The sequence below is a fragment of the Crassostrea angulata genome, chromosome 4 (assembly GCF_025612915.1).
Source record: "Crassostrea angulata isolate pt1a10 chromosome 4, ASM2561291v2, whole genome shotgun sequence".
NCBI lineage: Eukaryota > Metazoa > Mollusca > Bivalvia > Ostreida > Ostreidae > Magallana > Magallana angulata.
In genome coordinates, this window is record NC_069114.1 from 13,955,584 (window position 1) to 13,974,301 (window position 18,718).

General features: G+C 33.6%; 1 protein-coding gene and 1 pseudogene across 1 annotated transcript; one reads left to right on the forward strand and one right to left on the reverse strand.

Moving 5' to 3' along the window:
• Positions 1–396: 396 nt before the first annotated feature.
• LOC128181465 (glutathione S-transferase theta-1-like) lies at positions 397–2,409 on the reverse strand. Its single transcript, XM_052849868.1, has 4 exons — positions 2,238–2,409; positions 1,674–1,761; positions 1,195–1,348; positions 397–933 (listed from the first exon to the last, which is right to left on the reverse strand). The coding sequence occupies exons 1-4, from the start codon at positions 2,347–2,349 to the stop codon at positions 595–597; spliced, it is 693 nt and encodes a 230-aa protein (XP_052705828.1). The 5' UTR covers positions 2,350–2,409; the 3' UTR covers positions 397–594.
• A 2,958-nt stretch (positions 2,410–5,367) lies between these two features.
• LOC128181411 (uncharacterized) lies at positions 5,368–15,471 on the forward strand (annotated as a pseudogene).
• The last annotated feature ends 3,247 nt before the right edge of the window (positions 15,472–18,718 follow it).

Consider the following 18,718-nt stretch of genomic DNA (forward strand, 5'->3'; position numbering starts at 1 on the left):
ATAAAAGCAGTAAAATTTTCTTAAAAATTAAGACATTCAGTATAACAAAATAAATAGTGCCTGTTTGGGAGGATAACAGTTGAAATTGACACCCCGAGAAAACCGTTACCCTCCCAAACAGGCACTATTTATATAATGTTACCCGTTGCCAAGTGTGTTGCTAACTCTGAGGATAATAGAATGGATTATCAACTGCGTCTTAACCAATCAGATTTCAGTATTTAACATGAAAGTATAATAAATGTATATATTATTCAGTATGATAAATTTGCCTTGGTCATTCGCTCATTGAAAATTGTGGTTCAGCATTAATGCCCTTGTTAGCATGCATGCATGTATATGTACCTCGAGACAGCAATGCGACTCTTTCTCACTATTGACAATGACAACAAAGAAAATATACACTGGCTTGTACCACGACTTTTATAGCAATTACTTTTTAAAACATATTAAACATGATACGTGTAGTAGAAATTTATGAGTATTTGCAGGGTATAGAACCAACTATAATTTATGGAGTCAATTTTAAATATCCACCGATACCGGGATTCAGAAAGAAGATGTAAATGTTCCAAAATTGGTGTAAGAAGAAATTCACATTTTGGAATTGACTTTTGGGTCAAACATGGCTTCCATTCCGAAAATGCCCTCATGGGTCTGATTAAACAGTGACCCTAGTCTCGATTTAACGCGATCGACCCATGCTTTGACCTTGGCGTTGCTTTCATACATCATCTGTTCACGAACTGGGACAAGCTGGACCAGTTCACACACCCCTAAAAGATCCGCCAAAGTTATTTCATCTCCACACAGGTATAAATTGTTTTTAAGAAAGTATTGGTCTAGTAGTTTGACCATTTCGGCGACTTTTTTCCGGTAAAATTTGACCTTTTCCCAGTCTATCGGCATTCCTTTCATTCTTGGTATCAGAATCTACAAATATGATTAACGTACGGTGAGAGAAATCGAGAAATCAATCACATTCAGAATTTACAAGTTAACGATATACAAATGTACATGTACATACATGTATTAGGGGTAAAGGTTAAAAACAGAATAATTGAATGTACGTGAAATAGAGTGTATATTTGAGTAATTAATTAACTATCAGAAGATGTTACCAGTGGCTGTTGATAACTCTTGTGATTATTGAGTAATAATTGCAATTGTCTTACATTTGTATACACAAATTACCAGGTTTTGGAAAAGCATTGCACAGTTTTGTCGCAGATTTTGATGCTGCCAATTCATGTATTCATCAATTCTGGCAGTAGTTGCAGTGTCATTCTCTGGATACCAGTGGCTTGGTGCTTTGTATTTCTTAGCCAAATATTTCAATATCGCAACACTGCAAAATTAATTGCAAAGATATAGTATCACAGTAATGATATTAGCCACACTAAAACTACAGTAGAAATCACAATCGCGTATTTTTATGCCCCCCCCCCCCCCCAAATAATCGATCAAATTATTAAATATCATACATGTAATTTATGTTTTATTGTGCGTTTATTTAATTTTTGATATATGGATCCTAAAACTGACATTTTAGGGGTTATGCTGACAATATCAATATCAATGATGTATGTTTTACGAGCTGTTCCTATATAAAATATGGTTTGAGTTTTATTTTGATAAATATTTGATAAATAACTAGAGATCGATTGATGTACCTCTCGGTGAGGACAAATCCATTGTCGTCTATGACGGGTACACGCCGGAAGGGGTTGATCTTTCGGAACTCCTCTTGCCTGTGCTCTCCTGTGTATTATTCCAACATATATAACATACACTTCTAGTTCTCACATGTAAAATGAATTTATCCAAGTAATTGTGATATTGTCTGACGTTGTATACTTTACTTCATTTCGTTTGTTAATATAAAATTCAATAAACGGAAACATCATTAAACTTTGCATGATTGTACTACAACTTTTCAATATTTTTCAAGATATGTTTAGCCTAAAAAGCATTAAAATTTGAAATGTAACACGCATGCTTGATTTTCAATTGAATGTGTTTTAATTAAGACTGTTGAGACCGCGCTGCAAGTTACACATCTTCCCAAGTCAAGGGTTTCTGACCCAGGAACCCCTTACTTGGGAAGAAGCAAGTTACACAATGAGTAGAACTTAACTACATGTATACCGACCTTCCATAGATTGATAGTATGTGTCAGAATATAGAACGATTGGAACATACTGCCGAGGGTTAAGTAAATGTGCTCAAATTCTTACCTGCCCCAATGGAAACAAAAACTTCATCAAACGGAATGTTGTTAAGCTTTAAAAACATGAACACAGCTCGTGAGGGTTGCGAACCTAGATCGTAGTACAGTTTTAGCGCCATATTCAGTGACAGGTGTAAACCGAAAGAGATCTGTATACATACACCTTTCCTATCGCATACATCGACTGTGTAAATAAATTATCTAAACAAGTTCAGGGGTGTCCAATGTTATAGTAACACTTTTATCGTTAACTAGTGCAACTTTTAGTGAATTGTCTTACATTTAAAAACAGTCAAGGAAACAGTGGCCATGTTCATGAAAGTACGATCTATTTTATCTGAAACATGTATTATTCTGTTAAGAACAATGAAATAGAACCAGTGGTAATTAGATTGTGTAGATTTTTTTTTTAAAGTTCATATATATATATATATATATATATATATATATATATATATATATATATATATATATATATATATATATATATATATATATATATATATATAGTTATACAAATCCGTGTTGTGGGTTATTTCATATACCTCAGACTCACGTTGTGGGATCCTTAGGTGGTTTATGGGTCATCTATATTTTGACCCATAAACCATGTAGTTAAAAATTCACAGGGAGGTTGAAAATGGTATTATTAACATAAAAAACAAAAAAAAATGTTTTTTTGACCCACACGGATATATTGAAAAATGTCCCACAACTCAAAATCTATTTTTAGAACATCGCGTCAAAGCTACTAGTTATTAACATTTTGTCTATCTATAAACATCCAGCGGGGTGTCCCACAAAACGGTTTTGTGATGCACGCAATGCATTGTTGGATATCAATGGCGGAGTACAGCAGTAACTTGGGTAAGTACTGAATATATTTTCTTATTAGCAGTAATTAGTAGGTCATATTTATAAAAATATGACGAGGAAGCAAAGATTATCGAACTAAAAGTACAATTAAGAAAAAATGGCGGACGCTCTTAGGCTGAAACGTCAAACGGCTGCCTTTTGACCATGCACCGATTCGTAATGCTGAAATGTCAAATGGCTGCCATGCACCGATTCGGAATGCAAGTGTCATTCTTCAGCTGTACAGTACATGGGGAACAAGTCTGCGAGTTCAGAAAACTTGTCTTGAGCGGTTAGATTACTTTTTTGTTCGTTTGCATACATACAAATGTATTGTTTACAGGTGCAAGTAGAGAGTCCCCCAATACTCAACCCCGGGACTTGTTGAACATTTCTTCCTTAAATTATATTTGTTATGCACTAATTTGTACGACCGGATTGATTAAAGATTGTTTGCTTATCACTTCCCTGCCATGTATACAAACTGGTGTTCACTGGGGGATAGTAACCTAGCCTGGAGGCATATATACGGTAGCACATGCAACCCTGTGTCTTTGTTGTTGATCGAGTCTAAAGTAGTATATAATACTGTATATGAAATAGTTCACCGGAGATTTCATTTCACCCGCTAATGTTACGGTCCATCTATCGTCAGTGTAATTACATGTATTCCTTAAGATTTGGATATATCCTACCGTATTGCTTAAACAATAATAATTTATATATGTGCTTAATCATGATAATCGTTCACACCTCTGTGTGACTTTTATATTGTGTATATAATGAGTCAACCTCTCGAAGACTGCGGGCATGAGTAGCACGTGCCGAGAGTTCAACTGTGTATAAACAAAGTAGGCCCAACCCAGACTGATTTCAGAGACACCTGGTTTAGATTTCATTGAGAGTTTTATTTTGAATCTACAGAAAAAAACTTGTAGATGTGTTCTATTATAAAAAGAATTCAGCTTTTTATTTCTACCCGGCGATATTTTTTTCTCCTTTAATTACAGACCCTGAAACGTACTACTACACCCAAAAAGCGTGCGACTTTCGTGCAAGAAACGTTTCGTGTTTAATTTAGCACCATTACGGAGATCCTGTGGAATTGTAGCCCTCTTCAGTAAACATCAGATATAAAAATCGGAGAGGGCTACATTATTGCAGCTAGATACATGAATAACACTTTTTCTATTCACTTTTTCATACAGGAAGCATTATGATATCATATCATGTGAAAAAAAGACCATACAGTGCGAGTAACATTTATCATATCGTACAAAAAGCAAACCGTGCTATGCTAGGAACGTATTGTAAAAACTGTATAGCGTGTGAGAAGCATGTGAGAAACATACAGCTGGTATAGTAGTGTGTTTCAGGTTTTTATTTGTATGAAGAAAAAAAAACTGTATAGCGTGTGAGAAGCATGTGAGAAACATACAGCTGGTATAGTAGTGTGGTTCAGGTTTTTATTTGTATGAAGAAAAAAAAATTATTACCTCCTCTCCCCCCCCCCTCCCCCCCCCCCCCCCCCCCCCCCAAGAGCGTGCATGGGGAAAGGAATATTTTGATCTAAAGAGGTTTTATGAAGATAAATATTATTTGTTATTTTTAATTACATGTATATTCTAAATAATGCATCCCCCCTCAAATATTTCATTTCATTTTGCGAGGGGATGCTCTGCTTTGCGGTGCCCTTGTATTTTTTAAAAATACATTGTGATTCATATATCGTTACCACTATATTGTGATATGTATTGTTGTTTCATAACGCATGCATTGTTCATATAACCATAATATTTCATCATATGAATGCTTATGTTTATATGTAACATTAGACTTTTTATCTAAGTATTGTTTTCATTATTATTTTACAGCATTGATAAGTATGAATCTTCCAAAAGCTTGGAAAGCACATTATTTAATGATGCAACCTCAGACAAGCCCAAAAATAATGCTGTTATGAAATTAATGTTGAACAACTACCCATGGAAGCTTTGACTCTTTGCATGGAGGAATATTGATAGACAGTAGGAGATTAGATATGACTTTGGACTCTGTTGCAGTACTGTGATGCACGTTCCATAGATTCTTCTGAACACTGCACTGATTCATCAGCTGTCAGACATGAACAGGTATTTTTTATTAACTACATTACTTTTTTCAACACATGATTTACAAGCTTAACTCTAATTACAATGAAATCTTTTTCAAATTTATAACAGAGAGCATTCTAGAGAGGGACACAATGGTAACTCATGTAGATGTTCCACTAACTAGTTAAGATGGGCTCTTAACTGATACTACAGTCTACTCAGGACCATGTAACTTCACATGTTCAACAGCTTTGGCATTTTACTACAGGTATTACCTTAAGTTACTCTTTCTGAAATATAGGGGAACATTTCAGTAACTACAGTAGACCTGTAGTAACTAAGTAACTAAAATTTCATTGACAATTATTCTTTGCCTGTACTCTAGGGAGGAATTTGAAGGCAAATCCTGTTGAAGCACACCCAGATGTTCCACAGATTCTGCAGAACAGTGAAGATCTGTTGCAGCACATTATTACCGTATATACTTGTTCAACAGATTCAACAGGTCATAAAGGACCATGTTGCAGAATATGTTCAACAGCCTTGCATAGGTATTTTTATTACACAAATACATGTATTCTGAATGATAGGGAATTTTTGTCAAGGCAGGACTTCACTAGAATATCATTGTTCTTTGTATACTATAGGGAGCATTTTGGAAGCGGCAGTTTTGCATATACCGCATAGTTTAGTGCTAGGATCTTTTTAAGAGCACTCGATTGGCGCAACAATTTTTGGACTATTTTTATCTCCTTAATAAGAAGACCTATGTATAAAGATAGAGAAAAGTAATAAGATTTTAAAGCTGAAATATTTAGATTTTTTTCTTTTGTAAATGATAGTTTATAACTAGACAAATCATATCAAAAAAATTAAAGAAGATCTGATGGTTAATTTATTAACCACCCAGCCTCCTTAAAGGATGCCATCCGAGTACTAATTAATCACCAAATCATTTTATTTCTTTTCAGAATATGAGATAGAAGCTTGTAATGGTAGTAGCATCAGCATTGTCTGGAAGGAACTATCAGTGAAGGTAATACATGCAGGTACATTATTTGAGGGTCCTCAACACCTGTTAAAAGTTCTGCATACAAGCCCATTTTCTTAATTAAAGATATTGATTTTTACCATGTGTTTTGACTTAAAAATTACCCCCCCCCCCCACCCCCTTATAATCAGTTTTTTAAGGGGGGACTTTAAATTTCATTTCACTTCATTAAAATAAATGCTCCTCCAGTATTCACACTCAGAACCTGTGGGTTGGTAGACTGAGGGTAAACCCATAGCTGCACAGAGATATTTAAAACACCAATTATTGGCGATATAAACTGTTTCACATCGCGTTGAAATTGCCATGATGTGACGTATTGTCTTAAAAGTAGAATCTCACAGGGTGTCGAGGATTCTTAATTTCGTTATTGTTTTAGTTATATTTTGTCACCACTTTTTAATCAGCCTTTATCCTTAACTTTGACAATGACAGCTTTTTCTCTGAAATGGAATTATTTGTTCTGACATTTTCCCTGTAGATTGTTCATGATTTGTTTTGTGTCTTTGTGACATTGTGTATATGCAAACATATAACTGTGTGATTGCTCATGGTTTTTGGGTCACTGTCAAATATATGTATTTGTGTCTGTTCATAGATTAAACGTGGGTCATTGTCATATATATATATGTTTGTGTCTGTTCATGGATTGTGGGTCATTGTCATATATATATATAAATATATATATATATACCGGTATATGTTTGTGTCTGTTCGTGGATTAAATGGGGGTCATTGTCATATATACATGTTTGTGTCTGTTCATGGATTGTGGGTCATTTTCATATATGTGTCTGTTCATGGATTAAATGCAGGTCATTGTCACACATACATGTTTGTGTCTGTTCATGGATTGTAGGTCATTGTCATATATATATATATATACTATATATACCAGGGTTGTCCAAATATGTTCGTGGACAATAGCATTTTTGTCATTTTAAATGGGTTAATTTATTCATATTATATATCTAAATCTTTGTCATAAAATTTCAGATCAAACCAAAGTGGTCTTTATTGTTTTCTATAGAAATAAAGTAAAATTTTAATGTATCAAAGGCTCGCAGAAAGTATGCACGTCCCAGCGCAAAAATTGTCCAAACTTTGTAATTGAGTTTTTAGATATGTATATTTACTGTTTTCATAATCTTCTATTGTGATGTAGTCTGTATTGTGTGCATTATTTTCATACATCATTTAAAAATATTTTCAAACCAGCAGAGGACATTTAAAAGATATTACGGCAAGAATATGTCTTTTAAAACGCATGAAAAAGCAACTTCATCTGACCGCTGGCAATAAAAAAATTGTGTCAACTGAAGTAAAAAACTGAAATGAATGAAACGATTAAGGAAACTTATCCACAAGTGGCACAAGTGATATGTTGATGGAATATGCGATTGTACCTTCTGACCAAACGGTGAATGCGGCATATTACTCTCAATAAACCCAGTACTACGTCATTATAATTTAACGTCATACTGGGCTGTGCGGCCTGTATAGGCAATGTATATACATTCATAACTCCATTACAAAAATATACATTATTATGCTCTTTATTACAATATTATAATACCTTCCTGAAAATGGCGATTCTATTTTGAATAAAATTACATGTGTCCACGAACTTTTCGGACAACCCTCGTATATATATACGTTTGTGTCTGTTCATGGATTGTGGGTCACTGTCATAGAGTTTTTGTTCTGCAATTTTTTCTGTGGATTGTTCATGGGTTTTTGTGTCTTTGAGTTTAGACATTTGTGCATATGCATGCATACATATTTAGTCAAAGATATATATGTGAATGCTCATGGTTTTTGGGTTGCTCTCATATCTACATGTATGTGTCTGTTCATGGGATGTGGATCACTGTCATGGATTGGTTGTTCTAACATTTTTCCTGTAGTTTGTTCACACCTATTTTGTGTCTTTGACTTTAGAAATTTGTGTAAGTGCAAATATATATGTGAATGCTAATGATTTTTGGGTTGCTGTCATATATACATGCTTTTGTCTGTTCATGGGATGTGGGTCATTCTAACAGATTGTTTGTTCATGAGGTTTTAGTGTCTTTGTACATAACGCCTCAACTACCTTATGTGGATGATGATGATACTTCAACATTAATTTACATGATGATACTTCAACATCACATGCTGAAACTTTAACATTACAAGCTGATACTTTGTCTTTATATGATGATAGTTCTTTGTTACATGCTGATACTTCTTCATTATGTGATGGTACTTCACTCTGCGGTGATTCTAAAAATAGGGAAGGGTCATCTTGAGATTGAAATACATTAAAATTCAGAACTCATTGATGCCTGACAAGTTTTTAACACAGGGCTTTTTCTCTGTTTCGGAGATTGATCAGATATTACTAAGGTCCACTGAGACTAGTTTAATAGAACAAGATACTCAACAGATAATACCACTTGATTATGTGTTGTCCTTTAACAGAGTCATTTTATATTTAAAGAAAGCCTGCTTGGGAAAACCATTGGCGCTCCCCATCAGTGCATACAAATCAGGGGGTTCGAGGTACCCCAGGGGATTTTTTGTCCAAAAATGTGCATTCTGAAGTGAACCCAAGTTTATGGCGCTTGGTCAAAGTGGACTGCTAAAAGTATTCATAGCACCTAAACAAAGACTTCTGTCATTCAGGTTACATCAGATTTATGGGTGGGCTTTCCCTGGAGAACCCTGTAAAGGAGTGGACAATGTAAGCACTAATTTTTTTCAACAGTACAGTTACTGCTAAAATCGGTTTCAACAGCGCACGTAGTCCCTAGCATCTGACTTCATGTAAGATATTGCAATCTGGAGGACGCAATGCTCTATCCTTTGTATGTAGTTTTACAATAATTTTATGAAAATGGAAATTCGATCATATGTAGATCAATAGATGAAATATTGTAAAATACGGGATCCCCCCCCCCCCATTCCCTATTTTATATTTACTTGTTGACTTGTGATTGAGGGGTAGGACTGCCACCACCACCACCACACCCCCCCCCCCCCCCTCCCCCCTTAAATAAAAGATAGTTTGTGAGAAGCGCTGGGATCTAATGGATGATTGCTCATGCTCGGATTTCCTTAAGACAGAGAGTAAAATTGCTATTTAATGGCGTAGAATGCCCAATCCAAAGGGGGTAAAATAAATTTGAAGGCGCCTGCCTGCAGAATTAAAACAATCAACCTACAACATAAAACATACTCATAAAATTGGCATCCAATTTGAAGGCGCCTAAACAAAGACGAGTTACAATAAGGGGACTATGGAGTTGTTTGACACACAGAGATTTCGGCGCAAGTTCCAACAAATGTAATCAAAAGTGATGGTGCCCCCATTCCCTCCAGCATCCAGTTTCAGCTGAATGGCACAAGCCCTAGTATTGGGAATATAAGTTTTGATAATAACCAATGGGGTGTCCATATTTATATAGGGAAATAAGCATAAAAGAAGCTTGTTTAAATTGTTGGGTACAATGTAGCTTGAATTTAGTCTATTCTCTCCTTAGTAATATCCCTGAGTTTTATCGAATCACGATCCTGCTGCTTATGGCGAATTTAGAATCACCGCATACTGTAATACCATCATTTTATGAAATATCAGCATGTATTAGTGAAAGCATATAGTGAATACTAGGTATAATCATATAATAAAAAATTATCAGCATGTAATGTTATACTATCAGCATGTAATGATAATTGATAAATTATCATTAAATGAAGAAGTATCAGCATGTAAAGTTCACTTGATGTATCAGCATGTAATGTTGATTGATGATCAGCATGAAATGTTGAACTATCAGCATATTATGGGCATTATCTACATAAGGCAGTTGAGGTGTTCCATTTCTTTGAGTTTTATTTGTGTTTGCATGTATATGTATATATATGTGAATGCTTATAGTTCTAAGGTTGCTATACTAATACATGTTTGTGTCTGTTCATGGATTGTGGTTCAATGTCATATATATACATGTTTGTGTCTGTTCATGGATTGTGGTTCACTGTCATATATACATGTTTGTGTCTGTTCATGGATTGTGTATCACTGTCATATATATACATGCTTGTGTCTGTTCATGGATTGTGGGTCACTATCGTAGGTTAATTGTTGTATTATTTCTCCTGTACCATGTAGTTTGTTCATGACTTTTTTGTGTCTTTGAGTTTATACATTTGTATATATGCAAATATTTTAAAGGGGCACTGTCATGATTTTGGTCAAATTTTGTTTTTCTGTTTTCATTATTTACAATGCTTTAGTATATATTTCTAATGATCAAATGAAATTTGAGAGTCAGTCATTGAGTTACAAGCAAGATACAGAGCTCACAATTCTTTGTCATGTAAACCAGGATTGTGCCCTATTTTTTTATTTACATAGGTTCAATATACAAGTCTTTTTCAAGCTGATTTGTCTATCATTTTATTCATTTTAAGAATAAAAGAACAGTTCCTAACATTTAATACATTCATTTTAGGTCTATAACTGGAATTTTTGCTTCAACATTCAAAATTAAAACAAAAGATTTGTTTACATAGCAAAGTAATTTCTTATTTAATTTTGGTCTCAAGCATTTTGATATTAGTATGATAGAATGCTGGAGAAAATTGTATCTAATTTGTTTGATGAATTATTGAACTGTATATACATGTTTGTGTCTGTTCATGGATTGTGGGTCATTGTCATGTATATACATGTTTGTATCTGTTCATGGATTGTGGGTCATTGTCGTATATTTACATCTACAAACTTTAAGTATAATTTCCTCAATTTCTTACGAAAGGTTATACTTAATTCATAGCTCTATAGAAACAGCCAGACTGAAATCTACACGCCCCATTTAACTATTGGTCGAAATCTACAGCGGCTGAAAGTGACAGGACTGAAATTAACACGCCCTGTTTATCGATTGATCTGAACCTACAGCGACCTAAGTAAAATCACGGACTGCATGAAATAATCATGATGATGTCAGACTGAAAGTCTCACAGGAGACGATTTGGCTGTTTCTTTTAGCTAACGTACATGTGTACGTTAACAGTAATTTAGTAAATTTTACTAACTTTTCATAATCAATTTATTAATTAGTTAAAGAAAGATGTTAATATAAACAATAAAATGCTTTCTTTGATGATTCATGCAGGTTATGAAGGTAGCGATCATTGCAGGAAAAATTTACATAACCCGCTAATGCTGGTTATTTAGCGGGTTATGTATTTTTCCTGCAATGTCACTACCTTCATATCCCGAATGAATCACTATAGAAAGCATTTTATTGTTTAAATATGTTACAAGTTGGCGTCGATCTGTTCATGGATTGTGGGTCATTGTTGTAGATTTCTTATTTTAACATTTTTCAGTTGATTGTTCATGAGTTTTTATGTTTTTGAGTTTACTGATCAATAAATATTTGCTTTAACGGCGTATTGAACAACATGTAACTTCCAAGTAAAATGACTTGCTTATGGAAAGGAACGATATGATTAACATAATAGGATACACAGAAAAACCGTGAAGTTAAATGATAAACTTTCTAGGATTAACACTCGGTACTACTGGATTTGTGCATGATGATAGATCTGTATGCTTGATCAATAGGTCTGATAAATGATATGATAGTATAAGATTGTAAAAAATATTGATGCGGGTACCATATATATATGTTTGTATCAGTGTTCATGGATTGTGGGTCACTATCATATATTGTTTGTTTAAACATTTTTCATGTTATTTGTTTATGTGTTTTTTGTGTCTTCAAGTTTAGTCAATTGTGTATATGCATTCATACATATTGAGTTCAGACATTTGTAAATTCAAAGATATATATGTGAATGCTCATTGCTTTTGGAGTACTGTCATATATATAAATGTTTTTGTCTGTTCATGGGATGTGGGTCACTCTCATAGAATGTTTGCTCAAACATTTTTCTTGTGACTTTGAGTTAGATATTTGATCTTTATGTTAATTTTTGGTTTTCTGTTATACTGTACCCGCAATGAATTTAACATGATAATAAAATTATAGGATAGAAACCACGCACGATATAATAGGATTGACGCATGTTATACATGTACATTGAAAAGTGTACATGCAAGATACGATAGGAATGATACACCAGAGGAAAGGATAAATGATGTTCATGATAAACATATAATATTAGCTCTAAATGATCTTCAAAATTAATGTGATAAATTAATGGCATAGTTTGATAAAAAAAATGTACAAATTAAGATACTTGCAGAAATCTTTTTATTAACAATTGCCTAGTTGTTAATCCTAGCTGCTTCATCTAAAGGGTATACAAAAATGACTTATTGGCTTACATGATTAATAATTTATCTGTATTTCTACATTTTTTTCATTACCGAACATCCCAGCCAAACACTACTAACATCTCATCCCAACATCGAATCCTGTGGAAAATAACAGGTTCAATAAAAATTCAACTGTTGTTTTTGATAAACATGTAAAATCCATACAATAACAAATTATATACAAATTACATGTAATGTTTACGCAGTTATAAACTCTAGTACATATGATTAAATGTAATACTATGAGCATTTAGTCTAGAAAAAAATCTTACTGTAACCATGTTCCTATAAAGATCCTCAATTGTTCACATTAATCTTTTATTTCCATTACTTACATATATGATTAACATGTAATTTCTAATTTGATTTTTGTCACAAGAGTTTTGATATTAGTATGATAGAATGCTGGAAAAAATGTCACCTAATTTGTTTGATGAACTATTGTACTGTAAAAAAAAATGTTGGTGTCTGTTCATGGATTGTGGGTCATTGTCTTGTATATACATGTTTGGGTCTGTTTATGGATTGTGGGACATTGTCATGTATATGTATACCTGTTTGTGTCTGTTCATGAATTGTGGGTTATCATCATATATTTCTTATTCTAACATTTTTCTGTTGATTGTTCATGAGTTTTTGTGTCTTTGAGTTTACTTAATTGACATTTGTATACTGGATATATGCGTCCATACATATTGAGTTTGTACATATGTACAATGAAAAATATGTATGGGAATGCTTGTGGTTTTTGAATCTCTTTCATGTATAAATGTTTGTGTCTATTCATGAATTGTAGGTCACTGTCAGAGATTATTTGTTCTAACATTTTTCCTATAGTTTATTACTGTGTCTTTGAGTTTAGTTATCTGTTTATTTGCAAACATAATTACCAGGTACATGGGATGTTGGTCACTGTCATAGATTGTTTGCTCAAATATTTTTGCAGTGGGTTGTTTATGAGTTTGTTGTGTCTTTGAGGTCAGATATTTGACTGTTCATATGCGTACATATATATATTGCAAGTTTAGACATATGTTTATATGCAAATATTTGCATTTCCATTGTTCTTTCCCACTGTAAGCCCATACGGAGGAGCTGCAATTATTTCTCTATAATCGCAATTGCTCTGTCAGTATACTATGACGTCATAAAGGTGTAACGTTATATATACTTTTCCATGACGTTATAGATTTAAACCACTATACAATACATCATGTGTTTTTCTCCAACTCCATTAAAATTGACGTATTTACATGTAATATTAAAACATGTTTTTGATAACATTTTAAAGGAATTACTGTTATAACATATCATTGATTCTGTTAACAAATCTATGTGAATTAAAAAGATACATTACAGTCTGAATGCTTACTTTTGATGTAATAGCTAAATGTCAAGGTCTAGGCTAATACAGGGTATTTGCGAGTAGTAAAATGCAAATATAAGTAATAAACAACGATTATTTAGTGAACATGGCGTTATGAATAGCAACTGCTCTGCTGGCATATTTTCCATGATGCGCTAGCGTGCATCATGGAATATGCCAACAGAGCAATTGCTATTCATAACGCCATGTTCACTAAATAACGTTGTTTATTTCTTAAATATATACATTGATATGTGATCGCAGATAATTTTTTAGTTTTTAAACATTAAAGCATTATTACTTGAAAGATGTGGTCACAATTTACTGCAGCATAGTGTGTATACAAATTGAATACCAAGCACTAGCATGTTATGAAAATGTGTTGCGTACACTATTATTTTAACTTACATGTACAATTGTAGAATTTAATTCACTGAACCTTTCTTATATTTGATTCACAGATTCTATTGAAGAACACAAGGATTATGTCCCAAGTGGTATAGAATCAGTGGATAAACCATCATGCACCACATTACCATCAAAGAAAAAATGGACAATGGAATAGGACATTTGAATTTTATATGGACTTTAAAGATTAAAGTGTACCAAGAGAGGCAGAAGCACTGAAAGTAAAAAAACAATTGCAAATTTCTTGCTGATAGAAGTATTCATCAGAAAAAGAGTAAAATGCAACATATGCTGAGACTTAATCAACAGATACGAAAGCTGATTCCAATGAGCCCGCGTTAAACGTAATAGCGGAAGATGAGGATGCATATTTAGGACGTTTGGTCTTGCAGTAACAAATGATTCTGTAATAAACCCTTTAAATTTAAACAGTAATTGGAAGATTATCTCCTCATGAAATACCCTGGACTTATTTATAAACAAGAGTCGTCTATATGCTTCATGTTTTAGATTGAAGATTGAATGTGTATGTGTTATATCTGTATTACTCTCTCTGCTTCCCATCTGCAACATGTGTACCTGTGGTGTAACCTCATGGTTTAGTTTTTATTCATTTTAAAATCTTAATATCAGCAATAAGATGTTGTAATTTCTTATGTGTTACTTTTATGTTTAAGGTCAAGTGAACATGATTGAAATATGTATTGCATATATTTTAAAAGTATATTACAATGTAATTTAGAATACTTAACGTTTTTAAAAAAGGACAATCATATTAATATCTAATATTTACATGTAGTGTATATTTCCCCTTATGTTTGCAGAGGACATCTGTGACGTTCAATTTCTCATGACACCTGTGGGTTTTAGCTCTGCTGGCCATAGACCAGAAGAGTGTATGCGATGATCTGTTTGTGTAGCTTTCTGTTTGTCTCTCTGTGAACAATTTTCAAATGCTACTACTATTACAGCTATCAAGAATGTTCACATATATATACATGTCTTGTGTTTGAAATCATGCATGACACATTTTTCTAACTTTGAGAAATAGAATATATAATCTTTAACTGACAAAAGTGTTCCCTTATTAATATTGTTTTACCTCTGCAAATAAAGGTATCATGGTATAAAGGATTTACCTTGTCTGTCTGTTAATCTGTGTCTACATTACAAGTGTTGAGGATGGATTGCTATGCCATAGCAATATTTTTGGTGGGGGTTATGCATTTGCTGCTGCCTTTATTTGACACAGAGATGGTCATGGTCATGTAGGGATTCGTCATGACCTAGACGTGGTAGTACATGGACAAGGTGACAAGGAAAATAATGATTTGGGGTATTACCCTAATACAAAGTCACAAGGAAAAGCGTATAGGACATTTTGATGTGGCCTAAGCTATAACCGAGATAAGTTGTTCACACCTTAATTTTTACAAGTAGTTTCAAACCAATGGCATTTGACACTTTAGGCGTCAATGATTTTAGTGAAGAGGTTTTCTGGTCTGTTACCATATTCTCTTTGAAGATAATTATAGAAACCAAACTTAGAAAACAATGTATTTGAAGACATTTTATTTTTTATCTTTGACACCGGTTAAGGACAATGTTTTGATCTATGTTCATCTTATCAAAAGGGGTACACAGACCAAACTTCTTCCTGATTAACATATACTAGACAGTATATGATCATTTCAAAGCATGCTTTGCATGCTGCTTCTGACTTAAATTACATAAGTCTGTGATTCATAAGCACAGTATCTATATCTTTTTATTTCAAGGGGTTTACAAAGTAAATTTCTTCAGTGCATCACTGGCTGCTCTGTTCAGTGCATTACATGTAGTAAAAAAATATGCCACCTTTTCAGGAATGCCCCATACTATACACTGTTGCCATTAGGAGACAAGTCGTTAGTAATTCTTCGGTTACTTTTATAAAAAAAATTCCCTTAACCATTTCTGTGCCACAGGGCCTATTTGGGCCTATTCGAATATCTACGTTAAGTGCCACAGGGCCTATTTGGGCCTATTTGAATATCTACGTTAAGTGCCACAGGGCCTATTTGGGCCTATTTGAATATCTACGTTAAGTGCCACAGGGCCTATTTGGGCCTATGGCAATTTGAAAAAATATACATTAAAATAAAAAAAAATATTAAATATATTCAGGTTCTGTTTTTCATTATTGATTTTTTAAAATTTGTATCAATATACATCGTATGATCTATGTGTTAAGTGAAATACTGCTGATAACGTCACAACGTTAAAAATGACATCATAATCATGACGTCACTACGTCACACAGCGCAAACTCGTTGTCTACGTTTTACCATGGCTGGCGTATGGTTTTTGTGAATACATCCCCAGGACTTTTCCGTCAGAACGGGAAAATAATATCTGTCCTAATGCACAACCTGGACCAAAGGAAATGCCCCCTCCCCCACAAGAGCACGACCAATCTTACGTTTTCCTACTCTGCACTATAAACCCTGGGCTCGTTTAACATATAACCGACTTTTGACTAAAATCTATCTTAAAAGACCAAATATTTTTCATAAGATCTCACCATAGCTCATAAATTTGTCATATCTTAATAGGATAATCTTAAATACTGTCAAAATACAGGTCTTAAGTCCAACTTTAACATGGCGAGAGCTAATACTTTAGTCCACCACCGAAGGCCGAGTATAATTCGAGTGTGCGCGACTTTTTTATTTTCATGCTGCTGTTAGTGCTGATTAAAAAAATCAAATAAAACACATCGGTAATATCAATGCGGGTTTTTTTTTAATCGGGTAAAAAGCTACTACATACAGCATCGTTCTCTGGTATTGTATAATTTGCAAGAAATCGAGAGTATATTAAGCACCAAAGGAAACATGTACTTTATATGTATTATTTTTATTCAGAGTTAATTAATGAACGGCAATATAAACTGCGATATGCCAAATAAGGAGGAATGGGGCACTGAAAAAATTACTTTGATATGATCCTATAACAAAATTTTAGCCAGATGATCAACATTAAAAAAAATTCCATCTGGTGACATTTTACTGTAGTTTTTATGCATGTAAAAGAACAATACTGAATCTTTGGACAGAAAAACAAGAACTGCATGTAATAACTTATTTGGAGATAATGGTGATGCTTCGACCGTGTTCGAGATTAAGACTTCAGTGCACAACCCCCCCCCCCCCCCCCCCCCCCCACCCGCGTTCGCGCTTCAAGTCTTCGTATCTTCTGTCTCCTTCTTCAGAGCATTTCAAACAGAGACATTCTTTCTTGAAACTAAATTTCAACCGTGTCTCTAAAATGGGATACCGCATAGCATAGACATTTAATTTTCACATGGATGGTTCTGACCGCACGGACTTTCATTACCTGTTTTATGGTCATAAAGAGCATCTACTCTGTGTAAAGGTGCAAATATAGCGGTAAAAGAAGGAAAGATTTCTAGGACTGTAATATACTTCATGAAAATATTTAATCACAAAATTTTATCATTATTATATTTTAGACAACTCAGTTGGTCAAGCGGATTTAATCACTAAAACAAACTGTAAGACCACAAGTTGGTAAAAAAACACTTCTTAGCTCTAATCGAGATATAGAATCGTAAATGTTTTGCATTTCATAACTGTTATATTTCATCGTATGATGATGAACTATGTGTAATCGTTAACTTTCTTAGGTCTATGTTGTTTTTGATTCTTTGAATATTAGAACTATAATATAAATCACAATCGTAGTTGTATCGATAAATAAGCTAAGATATTAGAGAACATTAAGAACAAACTTATACATCTTTTTCCGAGAGTTCAAACGTTTACAACTGACGATCGTGATTGTCAATATTACACGTATGATGTGGTAAAAGTTTTTACTTTGTATGGAATAAAATGTAAAAATTAAGATAGTGTTCACCTGTCTGAGGAAAGGAAGATTTTAAAACATACAGATAATTTAAAGCTACATAGTCTGATTTTTTTTGGCTATGGGATTATCAAATATTTTTCTATACAGACCAAATTTATTAGACAAATGCCTATTTACACAAACAAAATCCGTCTCCTTTCAAAGTTTGTATTATTTAAAGTACATAAAAAAATTCTGTATGAGAAAACAAAAAACAAAACAAACCAACTCCATCTTGGGAATGTTTAGAAACGGGAACCGCTTGGTTTTGTTCCCGAATGATTGGGTTTATTCAACCCGCATGTGATGTATCGATTGTACATGTATACAAAACACTTCCCCAAATATTAGTGAATAAAATGTACCGACGTTTATTTTTGATTTGAAATTTTTTCAAAGTCGTAATACAACCATACCCGCCTTGACCTCAGCAGCGAATTTTATTATGAGACGAAAGAAATCAATACAA

Bases quoted from the DNA above. Each gene is read 5' to 3' on its own strand.
- LOC128181465 (XM_052849868.1), bottom strand. From the start codon at position 2,349: ATGGCGCTAAAACTGTACTACGATCTAGGTTCGCAACCCTCACGAGCT. The intron at 1,762-2,237 runs GTAAGAATTTGA...AATAATACACAG, and splicing joins TTTTGTTTCCATTGGGGCAG to GAGAGCACAGGCAAGAGGAG. The intron at 934-1,194 runs GTAATTTGTGTA...TCATATTTGTAG, and splicing joins CAATGCTTTTCCAAAACCTG to ATTCTGATACCAAGAATGAA.